At 34.1% G+C, this 27,071-nt stretch overlaps 1 protein-coding gene across 1 annotated transcript in view; it reads right to left on the bottom strand.

The window, feature by feature from the left end:
- The window catches only part of LOC132552243 (intermembrane lipid transfer protein VPS13C-like), a 106,462-nt gene that overhangs the window by 15,573 nt on the left and 63,818 nt on the right, over positions 1–27,071 (bottom strand). Inside the window, exons 43-65 of the mRNA XM_060216399.1 lie at positions 26,678–26,806; positions 26,012–26,228; positions 23,487–23,699; positions 21,067–21,227; positions 20,511–20,579; positions 20,211–20,252; positions 19,296–19,411; positions 18,606–18,741; positions 18,145–18,222; positions 14,213–14,293; positions 13,465–13,658; positions 12,733–12,859; positions 11,885–12,007; positions 11,372–11,461; positions 10,220–10,444; positions 9,671–9,757; positions 7,428–7,538; positions 6,856–7,008; positions 6,018–6,143; positions 3,668–3,801; positions 3,043–3,181; positions 2,779–2,929; positions 822–988 (exon numbers count right to left, since the gene is read on the bottom strand). Coding sequence (XP_060072382.1) covers positions 822–988; positions 2,779–2,929; positions 3,043–3,181; positions 3,668–3,801; positions 6,018–6,143; positions 6,856–7,008; positions 7,428–7,538; positions 9,671–9,757; positions 10,220–10,444; positions 11,372–11,461; positions 11,885–12,007; positions 12,733–12,859; positions 13,465–13,658; positions 14,213–14,293; positions 18,145–18,222; positions 18,606–18,741; positions 19,296–19,411; positions 20,211–20,252; positions 20,511–20,579; positions 21,067–21,227; positions 23,487–23,699; positions 26,012–26,228; positions 26,678–26,806 — 3,069 coding nt within the window. The remainder of the gene's footprint in view (positions 1–821; positions 989–2,778; positions 2,930–3,042; positions 3,182–3,667; positions 3,802–6,017; positions 6,144–6,855; positions 7,009–7,427; positions 7,539–9,670; positions 9,758–10,219; positions 10,445–11,371; positions 11,462–11,884; positions 12,008–12,732; positions 12,860–13,464; positions 13,659–14,212; positions 14,294–18,144; positions 18,223–18,605; positions 18,742–19,295; positions 19,412–20,210; positions 20,253–20,510; positions 20,580–21,066; positions 21,228–23,486; positions 23,700–26,011; positions 26,229–26,677; positions 26,807–27,071) is intronic.

Genomic DNA, 27,071 nt, shown 5'->3' with positions numbered 1-27,071 from the left:
AGGTCTGTAAATGTTGAATAAATTAAATGTATCAACCGTATTTATTCTAAATGACACTCCTTCATGAATTATTATTCAATAATTTCAAGCTGACCCAGACAGACTTTGCTTTAATGAAAAATTCAAAATGCACAGGGAAAAATTGAGATCTTGAAAAGTTTTGCTATCGTCAAAATTTGTTGGTCTTACTTTTTTTTTTTGTGGTAAAATATATTTTGAATAAGATATTTTATTTCCAACAGTTATGGATTTGCTACAGTCACAGAAATTTTTCAAAATAAATACGGTATATACTAGGAAAAAGCATCAAACAAAAGATAAATCAAGGGAAAAAATTTAAATGAAATCCTTCATAATGAGTTCCACATCAGGTTATAATCATAGAATATTCAGCAAGGTAAATTTGGAGGCAGAAAGGGAATATTAGGAACGACTTGCAAAATTATTTCAATTAATCCAGGCGCTTGGTCAAAAAAAAGGTGGGAATCAAATACAGTTGGGGTAAAAATTGCAAAACCAAAAGGTCAAGACACACCCATTGGAGTCAACAGTCCCCCAAACTAAAGGGAGACAATATACCTGAAAGGGAGATAATTTCTAAAATATAGGAAGTTACAATGATTAAAGGGAGATAACTTTAAATGCAGAAAAAAAGGGGGGGAAGGGCTGAGAAATGAGATTAAAAAACGGACAATTATCATCTTAAGGAGTAAAATATCTGAAGTAAAACACAACAATTATATGACAAAAAAATACCTCAAAAACAGAAGGAGATAGCCATAAATTGCAAAATACAAACAGAAGCTAGTAATGAACATTACCATTCGGGCCGCATCAGCCACTCTGGAGTCCCGTGTAAAAAGAATGACTCGTTGCTGCCCATCCAAGAATGAAATCCAAAAAATTTTCATCTTGTAAGAGTTTGTTTTCAGTAGGGTTGTTGTGTCTATATCACTATCGTACATACAATCCACAGCATCACTGTCATCTGTAAGGAATCACACCTGGGTATAAGATCACTTTAAATTCTGATTTTGACTAAAACTGTGTGCTGTAGACTAAATTCACCATTCTAACCAACCCTCTCCTAAAAGTAAAAGTGATGATTAGAAATATATTGATTTCAAGAGATGAAATCATGTAGGATGTTAAAATGATGTTCCACTCTAAGGTATATTATCGTCACTAAAGACATACAGTGTTGTTCATCATTTAAAAGACATTTTTGTGGGGGTTCCTTTTTTTTCAAAATTTGACAAATTTCCATTAAAATCATTGGACCAAAAATGAGAGAAAGAAGTTATGCAGGTACAGTACACAACTGCAAGAATGCGGTAAACAAATGTTTAAACTTATTTCTTCAAAATTCTGATGTCAGTTATAAGGAGTTCTGAAGTCAATTGTAAGGAGTTCTGATGTAAGGAGTTCTGATGTCAATTGTAAGGGGTTCTGATGTCAATTGTAAGGAGTTCTGATGTCAATTGTAAGGAGTTTTGATGTCAATTGTAAGGAGTTCTGATGTGAATTGTAAGGGGTTTTGATGTCAATTGCAAGGAGTTTTGATGTCAATTGTAAGGAGTTCTGATGTCAATTGTAAGGAGTTCTGATGTCAATTGTAAGGAGTTCTGATGAAAGGGGTTCTGATGTCAATTGCAAGGAGTTCTGATGTCAATTGTAAGGAGTTCTGATGTAAGGAGTTCTGATGTCAATTGTAAGGAGTTCTGATGTCAATTGTAAGGAGTTCTGATGTCAATTGTAAGTATTTCTGATGTCTATTGTAAGGAGTTCTGATGTCAATTGTAAGGAGTTTTGATGTCAATTATAAGGAGTTCTGATGTCAATTGTAAGGAGTTCTGATGTCAATTGTAAGATGTTTTGATGTCAATTGTAAGGAGTTCTGATGTCAATTGTAAGGAGTTCTGATGTCAATTGTAAGGAGTTCTGATGTCAATTGTAAGGAGTTCTGATGTCAATTGCAAGGAGTTCTGATGTCAATTGTAAGGAGTTCTGATGTCAATTGTAAGGAGTTCTGATGTCAATTGTAAGGGGTTTTGATGTCAATTGCAAGGAGTTTTGATGTCAATTGTAAGGAGTTCTGATGTCAATTGTAAGGAGTTCTGATGTCATTTGTAAGGAGTTCTGATGTCATTTGTAAGGAGTTCTGATGTCAGTTGCAAGGAGGTTTGATGTCAATTGTAAGGAGTTCTGATGTCAATTGTAAGGAGTTCTGATGTCAATTGTAAGGAGTTTTGATGTCAATTGTAAGGAGTTCTGATGTCAATTGTAAGGGGTTTTGATGTCAATTGCAAGGAGCTTTGATGTCAATTGTAAGGAGTTATGATGTCAATTGTAAGAAGTTCTGATGTCAATTGTAAGGAGTTATGATGTCAATTGTAAGTATTTCTGATGTCAATTGTAAGGAGTTTTGATGTCAATTGTAAGGAGTTCTGATGTCAATTGTAAGGAGTTCTGATGTCAATTGTAAGTATTTCTGATGTCAATTGTAAGGAGTTTTGATGTCAATTGTAAGGAGAACTTGCTGGGATATGTCTTACAAAAGGGACAGAATTCCTAAAAAAAAAAAGAAAAAAGAGCATTACACAGAAAATATTATGAACATTTTTTCGTGCAATATATATGTAGGAGTACTGAAACAAGAAAACAATTCCCTGGGTTAACCCAGAGACACTGATAGTTATACAGTGTAACCTCTGTAGAAGGTCTCACTGGAAACCCTCCCCTCAGGTATAACCCAGAGACAAAGTGCTCGGGGCTAACCTTGAAAGAGACCCAGTCTCTGGGCTAACCCAGAAAGAGACCCACCCTCTGGGCTGCTGTCGTGGTGATGCCGTCCCTGTTGAGGGCTGTACTTGTAAGTCCCTGACTCCTGAACCAGTTGAATCTTGAGCTGCTTGAAGTAGAAGCCATCCTAAAAAAAACCAAACATATAAACAGATACTGCAAATTTTCGCTTTTTTCTTGATGGATACTTGTAAAGCAAACAATGAAATCTTTGACTAAGGCAAGTTTTTCTCAAGTCACCTTGGTGATGTCCACTTCAGAGTCCTGCTTATTGGAGCAGCCGTACACATTCCACATCAGTTTCCTGGGACCTGTGGGGTCATCCCATGTGTACAGGATGGACCGATCAGCTGGAAGAACGGTCATCTGATGCTGGTTTCTAAAATACATGCATTAAATGGTTTAATGAATGATAAAATTTCAATTGGTACGAAATTTGATAAAGAAAATTATAAAATATTGTAGATTAAGAAAACATCAGCTAATATCCCTGTCTTAGAGAGCTTATATTCAAACGCATGTACGCAATTTTGAATCCTAAGTACAAATCTTTTTCCAAAGCCACTGGCAGAGGTCAAGAATTTGTTATTCTTCAGAATCCTTTATGGAAAGTTGCATCGATACTGTCCATAATTGTATTAAACTTGTACAGGTAAAGTATTTATTGTGGACAAACTGATTAAACAGAGACCTCACCGAGGTCAAATGTAGACTGGGTCCCAGATGAACTTCGTCTTGTGTTATAAACAAATGTTATTTTCAAGGGATTCAAATTTTTTCATTTTCTTTTTTAATTTTTAAAAATATTTTTGAGAATGGAATAGAATTACAATTATTGCCAATATCAGTTAGGGAGGGGACTTACATTTGATGGATTGTGATAAAAACATCATCACACAGATTTTCCACTCTAACAGGTGCGTCTCCTGGGTCATAGTCAGAGAATGTGATTGTCCTAGGGGTCTCAATTCCACCGGACACTTCGACACACAAGGCGGACTGTTACAATATAACACACGAAGATTATCAGTCAAAGCATGCAACATTAAATTGTTTATTTTACTCATTAAAAATACAAAGTTTCTACGAATTCATTATCAATATTGAAATAAATTTATTCAGAAAATTTCCTAAAAATCTAGTATTTCAGACCTAACAGCACAAAAGCAATGGTCTCTAATTATGTCAATTAGTATTTCAGATAAGTAAGAATTTTATTACAGGTACACTTAGGATGGTTAGTAATTCATTTATCTATTTATCTTCATCTTTCTAATGAAATACAATCATTGAAATGAAAATAAATCAAAGCATATCCTAGCACTGATCCCTGGAGACTAAGTTTCACATAAACTTAGAAAAAATAAAGTGTAGCAAACTTCCATTTGTATAAAACATTGAACAGATATCTAATTTATATTCTTCCAACCTTCTTAATTAGAACAAAAGAAAAAAAATATTCTGAAATACCACATTGTATACATCTTATTATTAAGGACATATATAAACGCTGTCAGTGTTATATTATTGACTGCTGGTGGAGAGAAAACTTACCCGGTGTTCCATACATAGGACAGTGTTGTGGAGAGAAAACTTACCTCGTGTTCCATACATAGGACAGTGTTGTGGAGAGAAAACTTACCTCGTGTTCCATACATAGGACAGTGTTGTGGAGAGAAAACTTACCCCATGTTCCATACATAGGACTGTGTTGTGAAGAGAAAACTTACCTGGTGTTCCATACATAGGACAGTGTTGTGGAGAGAAAACTTAACTCGTGTTCCATACATAGGACAGTGTTGTGGAGAGAAAACTTAACTCGTGTTCCATACATAGGACAGTGTTGTGGAGAGAAAACTTACCCCATGTTCCATACATAGGCCTGTGTTGTGGAGAGAAAACTTACCCCATGTTCCATACATAGGACAGTGTTGTGGAGAGAAAACTTACCTCGTGTTCCATACATAGGACAGTGTTGTGGAGAGAAAACTTACCTCGTGTTCCATACATAGGACAGTGTTGTGGAGAGAAAACTTACCCTGTGTTCCATACATAGGACTGTGTTGTGGAGAGAAAACTTACCCTGTGTTCCATACGTAGGACTGTGTTGTGGAGAGAAAACTTACCCCATGTTCCATACATAGGACAGTGTTGTGGAGAGAAAACTTACCCCATGTTCCATACATAGGACAGTGTTGTGGAGAGAAAACTTAGGATACTAGGACTGTTTGTGGAGAGAAAACTTACCCCATGTTCCATACGTAGGACAGTGTTGTGGAGAGAAAACTTACCCCATGTTCCATACGTAGGACAGTGTTGTGGAGAGAAAACTTACCCCATGTTCCATACGTAGGACAGTGTTGTGGAGAGAAAACTTACCCCATGTTCCATACATAGGACAGTGTTGTGGAAAGAAAACTTACCCCATGTTCCATACATAGGACAGTGTTGTGGAGAGAAAACTTACCCCATGTTCCATACATAGGACAGTGTTGTGGAGAGAAAACTTACCCCATGTTCCATACATAGGACAGTGTTGTGGAGAGAAAACTTAACTCGTGTTCCATACATAGGACAGTGTTGTGGAAAGAAAACTTACCCCATGTTCCATACGTAGGACAGTGTTGTGGAGAGAAAACTTACCCCATGTTCCATACATAGGACAGTGTTGTGGAGAGAAAACTTACCCCATGTTCCATACATAGGACAGTGTTGTGGAGAGAAAACTTACCCCATGTTCCATACATAGGACAGTGTTGTGGAGAGAAAACTTACCCCATGTTCCATACATAGGACAGTGTTGTGGAGAGAAAACTTACCCCATGTTCCATACATAGGACAGTGTTGTGGAAAGAAAACTTACCCCATGTTCCATACATAGGACAGTGTTGTGGAGAGAAAACTTACCCCATGTTCCATACATAGGACAGTGTTGTGGAAAGAAAACTTACCCCATGTTCCATACATAGGACAGTGTTGTGGAGAGAAAACTTACCCCATGTTCCATACATAGGACAGTGTTGTGGAGAGAAAACTTACCCCATGTTCCATACATAGGACAGTGTTGTGGAGAGAAAACTTACCCCATGTTCCATACATAGGACAGTGTTGTGGAAAGAAAACTTACCCCATGTTCCATACGTAGGACAGTGTTGTGGAAAGAAAACTTACCCCATGTTCCATACGTAGGACAGTGTTGTGGAGAGAAAACTTACCCCATGTTCCATACGTAGGACAGTGTTGTGAAGAGTGTTGAATGGGATATGTTCAGAGACTACACCGCTATCTTCATATTTTATGAACATCTTCTCACTAGTAGTCCTTGGCCACAGTGGGCAGCACTGATGACACAATTGATATTGGTAATTAAAATCACTTAAATAACAATCAAGATAATTAGTACATACTTTCCTGATAATAAGCCCATGCCCGGTAATAAGCCCATCTTCTCTTAAAGCAATTTTAGTGGAAATGTAAACAAAAGCTAAATTATCGTCCCTTGATAAGCCTATCTCCTTAAAAGTTGGAAATTATGTTTTAGCACCATAGAGTTATGCAGGAAAAATCAGGCAATTTCTTCTGGTATGTTTTAGGGCTCTGTTTAAATTTTTGACATATTTTGCCTTCTTTCATTGGTTTTGAATTTGAATCACTTTAACATCAACGACACCAAACATAATTATCAAAATCAATACTGTGACCTGAAGCCTTCTACATAAAAGAGACTTCATGCTGTTGTTATATCTGTCATAGACAACCCAACCGCTATAATTATCTACACTTATGGCAGTGAGCGAAGTTATAAAAACCTTTGTGTTCACCGACGTGCTTACTGTAGACTTACTAACAAGGGATCTCCTGCTGGCAACAAGCAGTGGCAATCCTGCCTTAGCAGATCTTATTTTCAGAAAAAAAAGATGCCAAAAGAGAACTTCAGCAAAATGCAGGGGTATATCGCAAGGAAGGCCCCTTTCGCCACAACATTATCCTGGTTTACAAAAATCTGCCCCCCCTCCCCCCCATCCCTCTCCTGATCCATTTTCCCCGTTTTACCTTTCCCTTTTTAAGGTCCTCCCACAAATCAGTCTCCTCATTCTCCTCCATATAGCGAAGGTTGTGACTAGAATTGTTGACCACCAGGAAGAACGGTAGGATGGTCACTATCCGGGTCAGTTTCAAGCTTGACCACTGACACTGTAGCATCATCTGTAAACACATGACCAAACATTAAGGCAACAAATCGGTCTCAACACTGACCCATTAAGATGTACAAGATTCAACAATGAATATCTGGACTTTTCCATTTCAAAATCAGACAGTCACAATACACTGTATGGGATTTTTGCATCTAATTTGTTAAAGTCATGAATGAGACAATCGACAGCTTCTAGAGTCATTTACTCATTGTCCAAATCCCAAATACATACAGGTAACAGGTTATATTAATCTAACTTCAAAGAAATATGTTACAGAATTCCCTAAGGGGAAAAACAATGAATTCAGCACTTTCAGTCTCTGTGTGAAAAAAACTTTTGCATTTTGTGTTAAAAATCACTTGAATGAGAAGCCATGGAATTCAAAAGCATAAATATTTTCCTAATTGAGTTATTCCCCTTGGTACCTACCCTGTATCTTTTCTGACGCTCCTTGTCGTAGCAGATGACTACGCCAGAGTTACCAATCGTATCCATAGAAAAAGATTGCGACCACTTTGAGTTGTACACTCGTACTTTGGCCTACCGAAACAAGATTAAATGAATAGAAATTGGGTTAAATCAAACGAATAAAGGTCAAGAAAGGTCATATAGATATGTAATGAGAAGTCAAAGGCAGACAAAAGGTCAAATGTAAAGATACAAGGTCAAGAAAGATCAAAGGTATAGAAATAAGGTCAACTGTAAAGATACAAAGTCAAGAAGAGTCAAAGGTATAGAAATAAGGTCAAATGTAAAGATACAAGGTCAAGAAAGATCAAAGGTATAGAAATAAGGTCAAATGTAAAGAAACAAGGTCAAGAAAAGTCAAAGGTATAGAAATAAGGTCAAATGTAAAGATACAAGGTCAAGAAAGATCAAAGGTATAGAAATAAGGTCAAATGTAAAAACAAGGTCAAGAAAAGTCAAAGGTATAGAAATAAGGTCAAATGTAAAGATACAAGGTCAAGAAAAGTCATAGGTATAGAAATAAGGTCAAATGTAAAGAAACAAGGTCAAGAAAAGTCAAAGGTATAGAAATAAGGTCAAATGTAAAGATACAAGGTCAAGAAAGATCAAAGGTGTAGAAATAAAGTCAAATGTAAAGATACAAGGTCAAGAAAAGTCAAAGGTATAGAAATAAGGTCAAATGTAAAGATACAAGGTCAAATAGAAATAAGGTCAAATGTAAAGATACAAGGTCAAGAAAAGTCAAAGGTATAGAAATAAGGTCAAATGTAAAGAAACAAGGTCAAGAAAAGTCAAAGGTATAGAAATAAGGTCTAATGTAAAGATACAAGGTCAAGAAAAGTCATGGGTATAGAAATAAGGTCAAATGTAAAGATACAAGGTCAAGAAAAGTCAAAGGTATAGAAATAAGGTCAAATGTAAAGAAACAAGGTCAAGAAAAGTCAAAGGTATAGAAATAAGGTCAAATGTAAAGATACAAAGTCAAGAAAAGTCAAAGGTATAGAAATAAGGTCAAATGTAAAGATACAAGGTCAAGAAAAGTCATGGGTATAGAAATAAGGTCAAATGTAAAGATACAAGGTCAAGAAAAGTCAAAGGTATAGAAATAAGGTCAAATGTAAAGATACAAAGTCAAGAAAAGTCAAAGGTATAGAAATAAGGTCAAATGTAAAGATACAAGGTCAAGAAAAGTCAAAGGTATAGAAATAAGGTCAAATGTAAAGATACAAGGTCAAGAAAAGTCAAAGGTATAGAAATAAGGTCAAATGTAAAAACAAGGTCAAGAAAAGTCAAAGGTATAGAAATAAGGTCAAATGTAAAGATACAAGGTCAAGAAAAGTCATAGGTATAGAAATAAGGTCAAATGTAAAGAAACAAGGTCAAGAAAAGTCAAAGGTATAGAAATAAGGTCAAATGTAAAGATACAAGGTCAAGAAAAGTCATGGGTATAGAAATAAGGTCAAATGTAAAGATACAAGGTCAAGAAAAGTCAAAGGTATAGAAATAAGGTCAAATGTAAAGATACAAGGTCAAGAAAAGTCATAGGTATAGAAATAAGGTCAAATGTAAAGAAACAAGGTCAAGAAAAGTCAAAGGTATAGAAATAAGGTCAAATGTAAAGATACAAGGTCAAGAAAGATCAAAGGTGTAGAAATAAAGTCAAATGTAAAGATACAAGGTCAAGAAAAGTCAAAGGTATAGAAATAAGGTCAAATGTAAAGATACAAGGTCAAGAAAAGTCATGGGTATAGAAATAAGGTCAAATGTAAAGATACAAGGTCAAGAAAAGTCAAAGGTATAGAAATAAGGTCAAATGTAAAGAAACAAGGTCAAGAAAAGTCAAAGGTATAGAAATAAGGTCAAATGTAAAGATACAAGGTCAAGAATGGAATTCAACCGTCCTCAAATGCATGAAAACAAGGTAATGAATGCCAAACAAGTTTATGGTATAGAAACAAGGTTAAGAAAAGGTCAAAGGTATGGAACCAGGGTCGAGCAATACCTTTCGGTGTCTAATCCTCCACTGAAACTACATCTTAAAATACTTCTCTATAAATGTGGAAATGTTTCTGCAAACCAAAGTTGATAAATATTCAAATATAGATTTTTAACATGTGCAACATATTAAGTATATGACAAATACATAGTTTGCTCTGCCATGAAGTGAAACGTGACAAAAGAAAAACCTTACAAAATAAACAAACCTTTTTCCGTTTTGTTTTCTTGAATCTAAAGAGCAAAGGAACTGCATTGGAAGGACAACAGTCATATACAGCATCTGACCCAGAGCCCTGAAACAAATCAAGTCAGGAAATATTGGATAGTTATAGTATCTGAGGGGATAAGGTCTGACTTTACCAATTTATAAATTTGTTTTTTATTTTTTTAATCAATTGTGTATCAACTATTAATTTTTTTGTAAATCAGTTGAATATCAAAATCAACATTATACTTTTCATCTCATTTTTGAAAAGAATTTTTTTTATACAAAATTGTTTATCTCTTGCTAAAGCTTATTGCAGATGCAAAATCACCTCAAATTATTGACTTATTACCTCATCTTTGTAAGACTTTACACACAGATTTTTCTCTTAATGAAAATCACCATGATGAAAATACAAATTATTGGTGAAATGGCACAATGTTAACACCATTGCCTTTCACCTAATTATCTGTGGTGTGTTTCCTAAATAGACATGAAAAATACAGAATGTACTTGGTATAAAAGCCTATCACTATGACCTTTGACCTACCCGGATTTGTATGGGGAGGTCAGTCTTGTTAAGGACCCAGTAAGGGCTGTAAAAGTACAGGTCAAGCGATAATTTTTCCTTGGCATTTACAATGATGGTCAGTTGTTTGTTATTGTTTTCATCTGCAGCACAGTCATACGGTGCCATTGACACTGCTTTGAACTCCTCCAGTCCTTGAGTGATTTCAAAGATTCCAGTCCAATCACAGCCTATATAGTCTTGTAACTGAAATTAAAAAAAACTTATACTGTAAAAATTATACATTTTCGTAGAGCTAAATTTTCACGCTTTTCAAAAAAAACAAAAATAAAAATTATTGGGACACTTGATTTTGTGGACAAGTACAGTTTCATATAACCTCTTATACTGATTTTTAATAGTTCATCGGCATATGAATTACGTATTAGATGAATCATGACCACAAATAAATTATTAAAATAAACGTCCACCAAAAATGAATAATCTATGCACACAAAGGTATGTTTGCTAAGGCTATGTTACATTCCTTTAACATTCTATAAATAACCATTACCACTGGAATTATCCCAAAATTACCAGAAAGTTATTGATAATGTGTACTGTATTGAAATTTTCAATAACTGACAAAAATAAATTCCCCTTCATTTTAGATATTTTGCATTCATATCATAAATTTGCCTGCAACACTAGCATGGTAGCATACCTCAATAACGGTTATGAAATTAACATTTGCTAACATTTTCAATAGACACATTCATGGAAAACAAAAACAAATATAATGCCATACGAGACTTGAATACCTTATACTGCATACAGTCAATATATTTTTTTGTACAATGAAATATTTCTGGTTTTTAATACATTTTAATTTTGAAACAGAACATTTTCCTGAAATATCATGAAATTAAATGTAGTTTTTGATATAGCACAATAATCCTAGATTTTTAAACATGACAATACACTTGCAGAAATATAACATTAAATGCTTAATGTGATATCAACATCAGCTTGACCACATGGTCAGAGTGGACACCAATTGACCGTTACCTGTATATGAAGACTTTGATAAAGTATAATAATTCTTGATTTTATAAACATGAGGCTTAAGTCAACACTTCTGATATCAACCTGAGCTTGACCAGAAGGTCAGAATGGACATGAGTTGACCGTTACCTGGATGTGTAGTTTTTGAGGACTAGCTTGCTCCACTGTATAAAGAGGTGTGCTCTCTCCATGGGTGAGACTGCTGAAGTTTCCTGTACCCTGGGGAACAATCAGATAAATAACAATCATCACAGAGCAATATTACAGTTATTTCTTTCATTCTTCTCTTTCTGCCCTCCCTCCTTCTCTTTCTTCAAATTTGTTAGTTTCCTTGTTTCCTTCTTTTTTCTTTTCTTTTTTCAAATTTCTTTCTTTCTTGCCTTTTTTCAAATTTCTTTAAATTTCTTTTTTTCTTGACTTCCTATAATTTTTTGTCTTTCTTTCTTTAATCAAATGATAAAATAATTCATTAGCCTAATAAAGGAATCAGTCTGAATAATGAAATGTTTCATCTAGTAAAGGGAGATAATTTGGTATTACCTTATCGTCAATATGTACCATCTTCATCTTTAAGAAAGATAAAAAGAATACCTCTGCGTTAATTATTTAAGAAAATAATTATCTGATGCAACTGGTACCAACCTCTAAAGAAAACTGGATGTCGTAAGGCAGATAGTTGTGGATCATGACAGGTGCTTTCACGTGTAGGACATAGTAAGGTACACCCTTGGGGATCTCCTGACTGGGCTGTAACTTTGTTCGTTCCTTACACAAAACCTGTTGTAAAAAATTAATAATCTTGTATTAATTACTTTAGAATTCTCAACAATTGTGAGTGAAGAACTTTCTTAATGAAACAGTTTTAGCCATTTTCTTCCATAAGTACTTCCACAGAATTTCTGGTAGCACGTATTACTCTAGTCCTCGTTGAAAAGTTCATTTCGCTTCCTTGTCCCCATGTGGATACTACAGAAAAGTCTTCCAACCCCTATCTCGTGCCTCAATAAAGAGCCAAGCTGGAAATCCTGCTGACAAACTCAGCTCTTACTGAGCTATAAATAGCTATGTTCTGAGGACAGCATACCTAGTGTGCTGAAACCTGTTAACTATTAAACAGGTTTAATTCTTCCTGTGGATGTTGTCTGGTCCTCTATATAATGATTTAACCCAGTTACCAATATTAGCATCATTGAGTATATCTTCTGTTACAGAATGTAGCAGAACAAAACCCGAATCTGATTGAAACCTGAAACCAACATTTCAATCTGGCAAAACCAATTAATCTTTACTGTATTTAAATTTCAAAGTCAATGTACTTGACCTAATTGAGCATGGTAATGACCTTGACCTTCATTTTAATTTCTATACAATTACTCAATAGATATATATTTCTCACTCACTATATGTTACAATTAAATGACTTTGAGCAGTAACATTTTTTACAGTGGTTTATTTTTTTCCCCTGTAATGACCTAGACATTGTAAATGACCTTGATACTGACCTTGAGGTTGAATGACCTGTCTTCCCCAGAGCCTTGACAGGTAAAACATTTTGCCTTCTCCTTTGTCATCAGGAGGTCTTTCCAGTAGATCCCTTTGTTGTGAATCTGGTACCGACTGCCAAATATACCAAGTACAGTGTGATAACAACTCTACACATAAATACCTTCTGATGACTTCAAATTAAAAAAAAATTGTTTAAAATTTTTTTTATCTGTTTCCTTTGTTGCCATATTTTTCATTTTCTCTCTCTCTGTCTCTATCTCTTTCATTTTCTCTCTCTGTGTCTCTCTCTCTGTCTCTCTCCCTTTCTCTCTCTCTCTTTTTAATGTTTACCTTTTCCAAAATATTGCCATTCTGTTATCATACCCTTGAAATATCTACATGCTGTTTTAATAACAGGTTGTGATATATTCTAATCAAACAATTTCTCTAAGTTACTGTATTTTTTAATGCTTCAAATTCTCAAGGATTTACAAAATTATTGAAGCAAACGAGATGCATTTATCACTGTTGTCATTAAAGAACCAATTTTTCTCATATCAATTCCATTGTTAAAGAAGTTATTCTCTCCCCCTCCCCCCCTGTCCCCGAATGTATTCCATTCCGAGAATACCAAAAATTATATCACCTCAGGAATAACTGTACTAAAATTATCATTTTAGCAAAATCTTTTTTTTTTCGCAATTTCAAGCAAGGTTTAAAATGAGCAGTGAGTATACCTTAGTTGCGTGGGGCACACAAACAGGTCACAGTGGTAGGCCAGAAATAAGGGTACATTGTAGTCTTGGTCCGGAGCTAGTGTGGTCAATTTTGTGTACTCCTTACTGCCAAGGAAATCCCTTTCTGGTAGATACTTCTCAAGGTCAGCGGTCTTACACAGGATGTTGAGGTCAAGGGTCAAACTATTCTTGATCTAAGGATGATAAAGATTCAGTAAGATATTTATCAGTTTGTATACAATAGTGTTGCCAACCTAAAGCGAACCTAATATCAGGTCATTACCCTTCAAAATCACGGCTGACAGGGCGTTTTAAAGGAACATCAAGGACAAACAACCTTATAATCAATTCTACAGTACAGGTATCACATCTTTACAAAGTTAAATGATGCCCTATGTTATGTTTGAACATTATTTTGACTATATCAGATCCAAAAATTAATTGAAACTTTTAAATATTGATAAAAAGAAAAGAAAAATCAAGGGATTCTAGAATTTTTCACAATTTGAGGTCATGGTATGGCCAATATAATGCTGACTTAACAAAATCAGGTGTGATGTATGTTCACAATGAAACAAGGAAAATTAATCATATTTGTACATGTTACAGTTAATGATAAAAGAAATAACATTATTTCATAAATTATGGCAAAACTGTCATCTCTTTGAAAACAAGCGTTTAATTTGTTATTTATATCATTAATTACTGGCAATTAATTAAGATACAAGTAGTTAAACCTCTAACTGACCTTGAGAGGCGAGAGAATGTTGATGACCTTGCGACCATGGGATACATCAATATCCAGCAGAAACCAGTACTTGATGGAATGCTGAAACACAAAGAAGACATCTTACCACGAAATACATTATAATATTTCACCCTATAAAAGAGATATTACTGCAGCTTCTGTCTGTAGTAGATATTGACTTCATCAAGAAAAGATAAAAATCTCTTCCTGGCACTTTTCTAGTGTCTACTAATCACATTTCATTTACATGGAGCTGACTAATGTAATGCCTCATTGTAAACTTTGTAGTAAAATATTCATTTTAATAATCATATTTTCTTTAAAAATAATTCACTTTTTTATTAATAAAACTGTTAACATGTTGCTCACTGACCAATTCAAGTTTTTCATATATCTAGAAATTTTCAAATTTTGCTGCATTGAAGAATTTTTGTACACATTACATCCTCATGTATATCACTTAGCATTCTAATTTTTTATATTATCATTTAAACATGCCAGTAACACTCAATGTATAATACACCAGACTTAAATAGACTTTTTACAGATACTGACACTAATTTCACAGATTATCTGAAACAGTTGTCTAAGATTCTGTATGAGTAGAGCTAGAAAAGAAAATTATCAAAATATTTTTTTTTCATGATCAGTAATCAAACCTCTCTACAAAGGCCACTTTTAATATGCAGACTGTGAGTTATATTAGGTGGTCCTTAAATGGGGGTACAATCATGATTAGCATTACATTGTAACCTGAAACTAGTGACCTTTATAGACAGACATTTGTGATTATACAGGCGACCTTTCAGACAGGTTTAACTGTAATAAAAGAGGGAGATAACTCTTACTAAGCACTATTTTTCTTAAAAAAAACAATGGGTTTCATGCTCTTTGCCACTTAAATTTTTGATAAATCTACATTAATTTCTGCAGAGGAAATCTGACACAAACACACAGAAAATGAAATATAAAAATTACTACACACAACATCCATGCTCACCAATAATTTACTGAAAACGAAAGCTTACATTTGAATCATTACAATAACTTAATTTGTAAGTCAAAAATTATATTTGTATGATATCCTACAAAATTGAATGTTCATGAATAACAATTAAATCATTTCAAAAGAACTAATGCCAAGCTTAACATCATTTTCACCACAGATTTAGGAAAATCAGAACAAAAGGTCAAAAGATCCTGTATCGCTGACCCGCTCCGCATCTTATAGAGAGATAAATAAATTTATTCTGTTTGATTTTGTTGTCATTTTAAACATCATACCCCTCCTTTGAAGCAGGTGCTGCATATAACCCATTTGTCCTTAAAAGTGTGTCAAGGTCATTCATATAAACAATCTTTATAGCCCTTCATCCCTGTATGTTACTGGTCCAATAGCATGACCCATGGCCTCTTGATTATTGAGAAGATTCTGTTTAAATATTTTACCACAGTTGGCCGCTGTGATCTTGAAACTGGGCCATGTTCATTCCTTTCTACAAATTCTGGTATTCCTTTATCCCAGCATCCTACTGGCATTATATCATAACACAAAGGTTTTGGCTATTGTGAGAAACTTGTTTTAAAATTCTGAAACATTTGAAGTTTGGGACTTTAAAAGCAGGTCTAATTCCTTTATATCGCCTTACTACTGTCCTAATATCATGACCCTTGGCATCTTAGTTATTGAGAAGAAGTCATCTGAAGGGAAAAGTTGAGTTGGTAGGGACGATGGATGGACATTGGACAGTTGATGAACTGATACTCCATTGGGGAAAGCATGTTTGTCATTCAGCCCAGAGAAATATAAGTATGAACATTTTTTAGGTGAAAAGCTTGCTAGGATTTTGTGTTATACATCTGACTACACTGCAAACTAACACATTTAACTTCACAAACAACTACTATTATTCAAATTACAACTACTGAATTCTGTTATCATATTCAACCAAATCAATCTCCTTACCTAGACTAGGACTGATGCAGAAAATACCTGTATTTACCAAATTAGAAAAAAACACTCAGAAATATATGAAAGGGCTCCCATAGAGAAAGATCAAAGTGACAGCAGTGATACCTTGATGAAAGTGGTCTATTGACAGTAGTGAAACCTTAATAAAAGCGGTCTCTTAATAAAGGAGTTATGGTCTCTTGACAGAGGTGGTCTCTTGACAGAGGTGGTCTCTTGACAGGATTGGTCTCTTGAAAGGAATGGTCTCTTAATAGGAGTTTTCTTTTGTATAAGGTAGATCCTTATCAAAAGTAGTCACTGGACAGGTGGTCTGTTAACAGGATTGGTCTCTTGACAGAGGTAAACTTTTGAAAAACATGGTCTCTACATCAGTAGTTCTCTTGACTGGAGCTTTCTCTTGTCAGGAGTAATCATTTGGCAGAGTGCCCTCTGAGTTGAAGTGGTCTCTCAACAGAACTTAGAAGTGGCCTCTTCACAGGAGTGATGTCTTATGAGGAGTGGTTTCCTGAAAGAAGTGGTCTCCCAATGGAAGTCAGAAGTGGTCTCATAACAGGAGTGGTGTTTTGACACAGGCTACTTCCTGACAGAATTGGTCTCACAACAGAAACAGAAGAGAGATGTGGTCTTTTACCAGAGGTGATCTCTTGACAGAAATGATCTCACAATAAAACTTTTAAGTAGTCTCTTGACTGGAGTGGTGTCTTTAACAGAGGTGGTCTTTTAAGAGAGGTAGTTCTTGAGTATTATCTCATTGACCTGAAAAGTCTGTACAAATTATTTTCACCTTCCATACAAATTTTTTTATTCGGACAAAATAACACATGTATTGATAAATGGTGTGTTAACTCAGCAGGTGCTTTCCCCTTTTTTGTGTGTATATATTGCTGATTTGATACAGTGGTGTTGAAAATGATGCAGAACTCGTCTCTGAGTAAACTGAGTCATTTTCATATAAATTTGGAAAATGGAAATGAATAGTATGAAATATTGTACAACTTGAAGGCCTTAGAACCAATGGTCAAATGACATAGTGGATAGAATGCATGCATCTGTCAAAACTTTCAAACTTTGATTCTTTAATCAAAGACAAAGACCACTTGCCTGACCAGATGTGAGTTTTCTCAATGTTATGCTATGTATTGATAAAATAACACCCACTGTGTTTCACTCAGGGACATCAAGCCTGATCAATACATAAATATGAAACTCGTTCCAAAAATTTGTTTCTAAATTAACAGACAACTGATATATACATGCAGACAACACTGATAACTGATGCCACATTCTTCTATATTGTAACTAACAACATTAACAACATCCATCAAAAACTGTCTACCTTAATGATGTCAGAGGAATCCTTTCGCTGGTAGATAAAACACAAGACATAAGTATATCAAACTGACTAAGTTTATATTTTAAATTTAAGTTAAAACTTAAACACACCAGAAATTAATACATGATATATTCAAGGTACATCAGATCAGTTTTGTGATTAAGGAATATCAAAATTTTTACAAAACTTTTTTTTATTAAAATGTAATTCAAACCAAATGTTAGCTTAGTACAGGGTGAATGAGAACAACAAATTATCTCTTGATAAAATCGACTGCTATTGTATTCTGGAAGTTCTCTGAAATACAGGTATTTCAAACATCAGCATATACAAAGCTAATAACCATTTTTGATATATTCTGAAAAAAAAAACTAACATTGGGTTATAATTTCAGTAATTATTTTCTTGTGTCTAGAAGTGAAATAAAATTATTCTTTCCACAAAATAAATCTGAAACAATGACCTAATTGTAAAGTATTTGGAAAAATCTTTTAATGTGATTTTTAATCATTATCATTACTTTTTCTCTATTTTTTCTTCCAAATGAAAAAAAAAAAAACACAAAAATAATTTCTCGTTGATATACCTGGATGAAGATTTAAAGACATAGAAAATAAATTATTATACCTTATCAGGTGTGAGAGGGATCAGCTGTAGACAGGCTCTCCTGTGTAGGATAGTTGATGTAAGGTCAAAACCATCTACCTGCAGAAATATAGGAAAAATGTTTTCTCATCTCCTGTTGTTTTAAATTAGATCTTTCAAACTAGCAGGTTGAATAATTATCCACTTGTTACAATGATATAAGTATAGTAAATACCATAGTATGTGAAAGTTCAACAAATACTTTCTTACCTAGTTGAAGAATAGTAGGCTGTATTTGACAGTAACTACCTTTCCAAGAAATATGGGCATTTGAATTGTTTAAGATTTTCACAAATTTTAAATACTAACATGTTCAGAGTTTATAATTCAATGGTTTCTTGTGTTGGAATTTTAAAACATCATAAAATTAAGGGGGGAAAAATGTTAAAAAGGCATAATGTAAAATTCCCCACATCTCTTTGTGTCCCTGCCTGCTTTCTTACCTGTAGTCGGAGTCTGTCCTGGTTCATGTCTGCTCCGGAGAGGTAGTCGTCATCATCGTCAAACACAAAAGCTCCAGCAGAGGTCAGCACATGAGCTGCAGTGCCCAGAGCATGTGTCAGCAGTCCATTTGTAGGACTACAACAAACACTATCATGTTTGAGCTTTTATTCCACTATTTGCTACGAATGCATACATTTGTTCCATATGTGGTTTGTTTGAGGTCTGTTTGTACCTAAATGGTAGCGAATTGTCATATGAGGACTGATGCATCAGATATGGATCAAAGCAACGATATACAGGTCACATCACCAGATGAATAGGTCACATTTCCAGATATAGGTCATATTACCAGATATAGGTCACAGCAGAAAATATAGGTTACATTTTCAGATATAGGTCATATTACCATATATAGGGCACAGCACCAGATATAGGTCACATAACCAGATATGTCATAGCACAAGATACAGGTCACAGCACCAGATATAGGTCACAACACAAGATATCACCATATATAGGTCACAGCACAATATATAGGTCATATCACCAGATGTAGGTCACACCACCAGATATTAGTCACATTACAAGATATGGGTCACTTTTTTCTTTCTAGATTATTGACAATCATGGAAACATCAATCTATGTTGACTTGATTTAATCAAATAACCTTCACCATATGACCTCTCACCTTTCCACTATGGCCTCATCTACCCCATTGTAGGTACTACGTGGAATGATCTGTAGGTCTGACGTCTCATCTCCTGCTCGTTTAACTGTGCAGCCAGTCACATTGTCTTCATATACCTGGGGAGCATAGAAATTAGAATGTCTATACTTATACTGCTATTCACCCTGTGGGCCAGAAAATTTGGCTCAATATAAGAAGAGATTAAGTTCAGATGAGGAGGATGATATCGGTTATTATTGACATATTTTGATGGTAGTTATCCATTTGTTTGTTTGGTTGGAGGGTTTATCACTATATATCTTTATTGGGGGTCTTCTTGTAGTAGCTGGTGTCTTCCTGAATGAAAACCATGTGGAAGGCCCACTATATGCTATGCAGAGAAATGAAATAGAGTGTTATGCCAAAGTAGTAAAGTCAAAACAGCATAGGAAAGTCCTGAATTCAACTATCAGAGAAACACAGTCCATCCTTGGTATAAAAAGGATCACTGTACTAAAAACCTCAGATCTCCACCAACATCATACCAATGGAGTTATTAACCCATTAACTCTACTGAACAGCAATATATATGGGTGGGTTTATCATTGAGCCTGGGCTTATTGCTGGATAAATGCAATAAATTTCACACCTGGATGTGTTATGTAAACATCGTCACTGCCCTACTGGCCAACATTTCACACTTTTCGACTCCCAAACTATAAGATTGACCTACGTACCTGTAAGGTCCAGCTAGGTCGAAGGAAGTCTAGTGTGTTTGTTTGTCTGTGTATTACTATAGGTATATCTAGAACATCATTCCTTGTAAACTGGTGCCTGAATTATTTACAGGAAATATTGAGTTAAAACAGAATCATATTGCTAGACTTCAATTATAAACCAATGTCTTCCAATGACATTATTGGCTGTTTTGCCTACCTTGATATCCTGATGGAGGGTCACGGTGCTATGAATGCCAATCTGAGAAAAAAAAATATGACATATAAATTAAAAACATATAACCCAGAATCTAAGACTCTACTTGGTCAAAAAATATGCAATTAAAAAATGAATTGTTACAAAATTGTTTCTCATAAAATCATTACCTATTTATTGTATTAGATACACTTTTACATACAGTGTACAAGAATATCTCATTTCTTAAATTTTCTATTTATTAAACTCAGAGTAACTTTGCTCTTTTTAAATTTCTGATTGTTGTGTCACCATTAGGATTACCATGTTGTGAAGTTCAAATGCTGGAAGGTCTTTACAATCGAAGTGTAGTGATGCCGGGGAGGTGAGCGCCTATAACACACAGAGAGATACATTTTTAATACACTATATATATGTACAGAAATAGAACATTGTACACTTATCAAAAACAGAGAAAATGGTTTTGATATCACAGACATCTTATACAAATATAATATATAAAGAGAAATAGAATATCATAGTCTTACAGGGTACATACAAAAATATAGGAGAAATGAGTAATCATATACACATGCAGAACATATATACAATGTGCTTCCTCGTCATATTTTGAAGATATTATATATGGTATTACATGCTTATCAAATATTCCTAGTGCAGGAAAAAAAAGAGCTGATCTAACACTTTCAGTTTAAGAAAAAATAGTTTATCCAACACTTCTAACATAAATAGAAATTGTAGTTAATCAATAATTATCAGTGAGAAATAGTTTATCAAACTTCAGGTATGAGAAAAAGTGGTTTATTATATTGTCCAACTAAAGAGAGAAATAGTTTATCAAACATTTCATTACTGTTACCTGTGATATATCTGTCAGTACATGTATAGCCTGTGGTGTGACATTAAGCTGTAGTTTGTCCTGAGATGCTACCACAACGTAATTACATTGCGGTCCGATAACCTCTTCTTCTTCCTCCTCAATCCTGCCATCCACCTGGTCAAACCCCACACCACTCTCCACTGTGTGTAGGTCAAGCAAACTAGAGATTAAATGCTATCAAACACCTCCATTATTGTTAAATCAATTTGGAGTACGGTAACCAAATTTTAGCAGTTTATCATTTATTGGCGAATTCACACCTTGATAAATTTATGCGTCTACCATAACTGTTATAAAGGCAACATATTCTGGTGTAATTTTTTCAGCTGATTGAACTAAAATCAGATCACCTCCAGATTATGTACATTTACAATAAAATATAATGAAAATTAAACTTAGAATTTCTGCTCCTGTACGTTCCTCTACAATTTTGTGCAATACAACCATGGTATGATAAAGGATTGTAAAAGACAAGAAAATACAAGTTGAACTTAAACTAGATATCATTGTCATTTTTATACAGATACAATATCATGATTCAATATTACAGAAATAAATCACATTGTATTTTTCAAAATGTCTTTTTTAGCATAGAAACATGTCCCCATTTCTACTTTGTGTAACAGATTACCACTCAGTAGATATTATAGTGATTGAGTTTTGATTTCTTAAATTAATCATAAACATCAATTTGGATAAAGAAGAAAATTTAGATAAATTAACAGTAGACAATCACACTAATTATCAATATTTACCTGAAAAACCTGAAGCCAAAGTTTAGAGAAACAAAAATAAATAGACAAAGCAATTTGATGTAAGAGCATTTGAAGGAAGGCTTAAAAAACAACAGTAAGAAAATGTGGGGCGGATGAATCTTAGTATGAATCAATTGATAAAAATGGGGTCATACCGTTTATGTTTTTAACAAAACTGCCAGCCTGTAAAACCACACAATGAATGAAGATTCCAAAATAAAACTAAAAAGTGTCTCAAACAAATGAACCAAAAACTAGCTTTTAAGTTATAAAGTCAATCTGAGTAAAACTGATGATCAGAAATTTCAAAAAATTCTCAGAATCTACCAAATTTAATCAAAATATTCTCACTTTGAAATTTTTATAGATCGTTTGTCAAAGTGATTTGTATTAGTTTGTTTAACAGGTGTTTGATTGTTGGTTGGGTTGGTTTATCAACCTGTTAACAGTCAGAATCAATACAGTAAAGTGGTATCTGGTGGCTACCTCAATGAACAACATACAGGAGGCCCATCACATGATTTCCAGAGCAATTATAGTAGGGACACAACAACTAGTCTGTTCTCAGTTTCCCAAGAAACACAAACCACCCACCTTAATATATAACCAACTAACAGTCCTGACAAGCTCTCTATCTGATAATGAAGTGCTGGGCATTTTCTAAAAGCATTTCTGAGTTCTTTGATTGATTATAATTGATAATTGTAACTACAAAGCCATCTAGCTAAACTAGATAAACGATTCTAAAATTTTACTGACTTGTACAATATATACAACTAAAAGTGTCTACACCACACTAATATGTGTATGAACTTCACTTAAATACATAATGATTATGATGACTCGGAAAAGCAGTAACCTTTTCTGGCGTGTTTGTGATATTGAGACCTCACTTGGTGCCTAGCAAGGCACGGCCAATGACATTTGATGGCGTTACGAAATCTGCGTGCTGAAAAAAATTGATGAAAAGAAAGACAACTGAATACTTATACACAAGAAAAAGACATAATGAAATCAGAACCATAACACAGATAAAAACAAATTAATTTTGTGAAGGGTTAGTAGGTTAGTGATTAAGCAGTGTCAACTTCAATATTGTAAATCACTAAATATGTTTTGAGAAGTCATATATATAAGATGGACTTACAAAAATTTTTAAATGGCCCATCTTTTTGAAATCAGCATGTACGCAAAAGAGAAAACATGTTTAAAAAAACTGAGTTAAAAAATTTAATCAAAAAATTTCTAATCCTGGTGCTTTTTAGTGATTTACATTATCTTTGGTGAAAATTCGCAAGATCACAAGCTGAGGAAAAAAAGATTCAAAACTACACTAAAATCAAAACCAAGTTATCTAAAAATCATGCCTTTCTACATGACATGACAGAAACTAAACTTAACATCAAGCACGGCATTCAACAACATGCAAAAAAAAAAAAAATTTTTTAATTTTGTCATAACATGCTTAAAATGTAACAAACTGAAATTTGGAATTCATACAAATTGCATCCCGTAAAAAAACATTCACCGGAACTGAAATGAAAATCGCTGCAGGATAAATGGCCACAACTATGAAACATCTGGCAAACGTTCACAACAACAAAGAAGTCTACAGGAATGAATGGGTCATAAAATCAGATTTACCCATGGAGACCTGGACAGGCCCTTTGGGGGTCAGGAATACAGGTTTATCTAACGAAGGATCATGGAGTTCATCCGTGTCTTCAGTTTCACTGACATCAGCGTCATCGCTACTGTCGTCAGAAAAGATTCCGCCGAGTTTGTTGGTAATGCTGTGGATGAGGCCGTCCGGCTCTGTGTCAGACTCACCCTGAATACTACCCTGTTTTATAGATTCTGGAACAAACACCGTCTTATTGTGGTACTCATTATACATCACCTTCCCTAATTGTAGAGGTATATGTAGAAATATTTCTCCTTCATTTTTCACACAGAATAAAACCTGGAGTTCTGACTTCTAGTACAATGAATTGCAGGCACATTGTGTTTTTATCTTCTAATATTAACTATGCCTTAAAAAAGTAATTCCGAACACTATAGAGTAAATGTTTTCTCATTGTCCTGTAATAAGCCCATCCCCAACTTTGGATTGTAGATTATGTGCCAGCCCCTGGGATTATTGTAAAATAAACACAGCATATTCTATCAAATCTGAAGTATATTCTTATTTATAACCAAGATACCATCATAAATGTCACTTCTCAATGTCTATTTTGCTTATTTCCAAAAACTGGATGATAATGCTTTGACATATGGAGTATATCACAGCACAGAAACAACCAGTCAGAGTTTCGATTATATACTCAGATGCAGGCTGATCTGAGATGAGAAAAAGACATCTGTAAGCATTCCCTTATGACTCCAAAATTTGCAGGAAGTAAACCAAAATGCAGTCAAAATTCTCAATTATGTATTTTCTTTATCAACACATAACTGTACCTATTGTAACTCCTGGACATACAATTATTACCTACAGTCGAGGTCATTACAGAAACTTACTAACCTGGAAATCCATGGAATGTACGACAAAACAATACAGATCTATTACAGTCTGAATAAGGGAGAATCCCAAAGTTAAAGAACCTCTTAAATAGTGCAAACATGGTCTTCAGAGGAGGAACAATTTTTCGTGAACCTTGAAACTATTTTGTCAACCAAATGCAATTCAAGAACCATTTGTTTCCACGATAATCTATACTTTGAAACATCACACACATGCAGATTATACTTGAATATGCCTAGCAAGCCTCTTCCCATATATATGTGTCATGAACAACACATTATTATGTCATTTCTATAATTATATATATTAAATGCTTGCATGTAAATATTAGAATAAGCCTGGTTTAAAGCTATAAGCATTTAAATCGCACAACCTCCAAACCACAATGATAAGTAACAAGTTTATACCAAAGTCTCTACGACATACATGCCTGGTTCATCAACTTTTTTGGGGTTATTAATCAATAAATATTCAGCATTAATTAAAACTTTATCCTTAATTTTCACATCGTTGATTTGTTCCAGGAAAAAAAACAGTCTTACACTAATACATGTCAATTTCATAATTCTTTGATAGATTTGGAGCAAACTACATGTCAATTACTGTCAAAATATCATCCATCATTTGTAAATTTCATTGCAAGATTAACAACAACGTTTTCAAGGTCACTTTAGTGCAGAAAGGTAATGAATTTTTCCTTCACTAGAACCACAGATTAAAAACAAATTCTACATGGGTTGACAAGTACAAGTGAAGTTCATAAGGCTTCATTTTCAACCTGAATATTTATTGTTTAATTACCAATATCTGAATCCATGAAACAAGTTTAAAAAAGACTGTATGCACTAGGTGCAAAATATATTTTTTCATGTCAGCAATAATTACCATAACTTAAGTATATTCCATAAAGCATGAAAAACCTCAAATCAATGAAATTGTGCTGAGTTAGAATTATAACGATATTGTTATCTGTGATTTAGATACAGTTTTCAATAACTCGATCAGTGTCACCGACCTGTAGTCATTTCATATCCTTCAAAATCAAGGGTGATTGGGTTTTTTCAGGGGTCACCATGTTAAAAGACCTCATAATGAATTCTGTTGTATAGTTACTACATCTGTTTATTTTGAGATGATGTATTTGAACATTATTTTATGCAAAAGCAATTCAAATTTTTTTTTAAATTTTCTAAATAATGATCAAAAATCAGAAAATCAAGTGACTAGCATTTTACACAATTTCAGCAGGTAGATCCTAGGGCCATTCTCAGGTTAACATGATGAAATCCAGTTGGTTGGTGACAATGACAATGAGCAGATCATCACTACTTGTTAGAGTGTTATATATCAGAATGTGACAAGGAAACAGTATTTATGTAATCACTTCCTCAAAGTTAGTAACATAGACCATATTAGTATCAATTACACAATAAAATCAAATATTATTCTAAAAGATAAAATTCATCATCATTTATTATAAAACTTATCTTTCATCTTATATCTTACATCTTGATGAATTAAATCATGCCTTAGAGTTTTATCATTACATTAATTAGATAGTAAATGGTAATGTCTTCAGATTTGATATCTTTTGTATTGTAAGATTATATTCATAAAATGTTTAAAAAAAGACATTTTGAAATACCATAGCTCTTGTCACTTGCAATTCTGGACCGTTTTCGTGGTAATTTGGGTCGGAGAACGGTCATTTCAGTGGACTCGTCTGTCTCCGACTCTGAGCTGCTTGACCGATGTCGACTGTTGTGTAGCAACTGTTGGACATCATTACGAAGACAATCCTCCATATTGAATCCTTCTTGTACATAATTAAAGGTCATAGGGTAACTCCGCCCTCTTATCACCTAAAAAGCACAAGGTCATGATAAAGGTCAAATGTCATCTTATCAATATAAAAGGTCATGATTTAAAAGGTCATAGGGTAACCTGACCATCTGATCATCTATTATTCATGAGGTCATGGCAATAGAGGTCAAGGGTCACTTATGTGTCAATATGTTAATTTGTAAAGTGGAAGGTAAAATTATGCACATACTTTTTTAAAATTTAAAGTCATTTTCAATAAAGGTTTCAACTGCAAATCTGTCTCCAGAAATTCATTAAACTATGATATTTACCAACAAATTATGATATCGTTTATGTCTTCTTTTTATCTAGTAAAAAATGTACCTGTCCATTAAAATGGAGAAACCAGTTAAAAACTTTCTCCATTAAAACAATTGTAAGCGTTAATTGCTTCAATTTACTGATAATATTTTACTGCTAAGCAATTATTTCGTGCTTATAAACTGACCTTGATGACCACTTCCCAAGGTCTGTAGACACCTTCCTTCTCTGAAACAGGTTCCACAAGCGGTTCCCACACACTGAGTCTCTCATTGAAAAAGTCCACCTGAAGGTTCATTTCTGCATTCATGTGAAACTACAATTTACCAAATATAGAAATCAGTCGAAGATGACAATGAAAAGAATCTTGGTATCACAGATTTGAATAGTGCCACAATAGAAGAGTTTCCCAAATTGCCGAACTTTGGAGGTAAAAAAAATCTATGAGAATGAGAAAAAATTGCAAAGATTCCTAGATGGTCCTGTTGGAGATCACTCATAATTCTTAAGCAACAATGAATATACCATTTACAGCCCAAATCCTCCACTTTAAATTCAAAACATTTTGAAATTCAAACAAA

This window comes from Ylistrum balloti, unplaced genomic scaffold, assembly GCF_031769215.1.
Source record: "Ylistrum balloti isolate Yb309-2 unplaced genomic scaffold, AGI_CSIRO_Ybal_v1 Utg369630, whole genome shotgun sequence".
NCBI classification, from domain to species: Eukaryota; Metazoa; Mollusca; class Bivalvia; order Pectinida; family Pectinidae; genus Ylistrum; species Ylistrum balloti.
The sequence above is the reverse complement of the archived record's forward strand: the minus strand, read 5'-3'. Positions and strand labels throughout refer to the sequence as shown.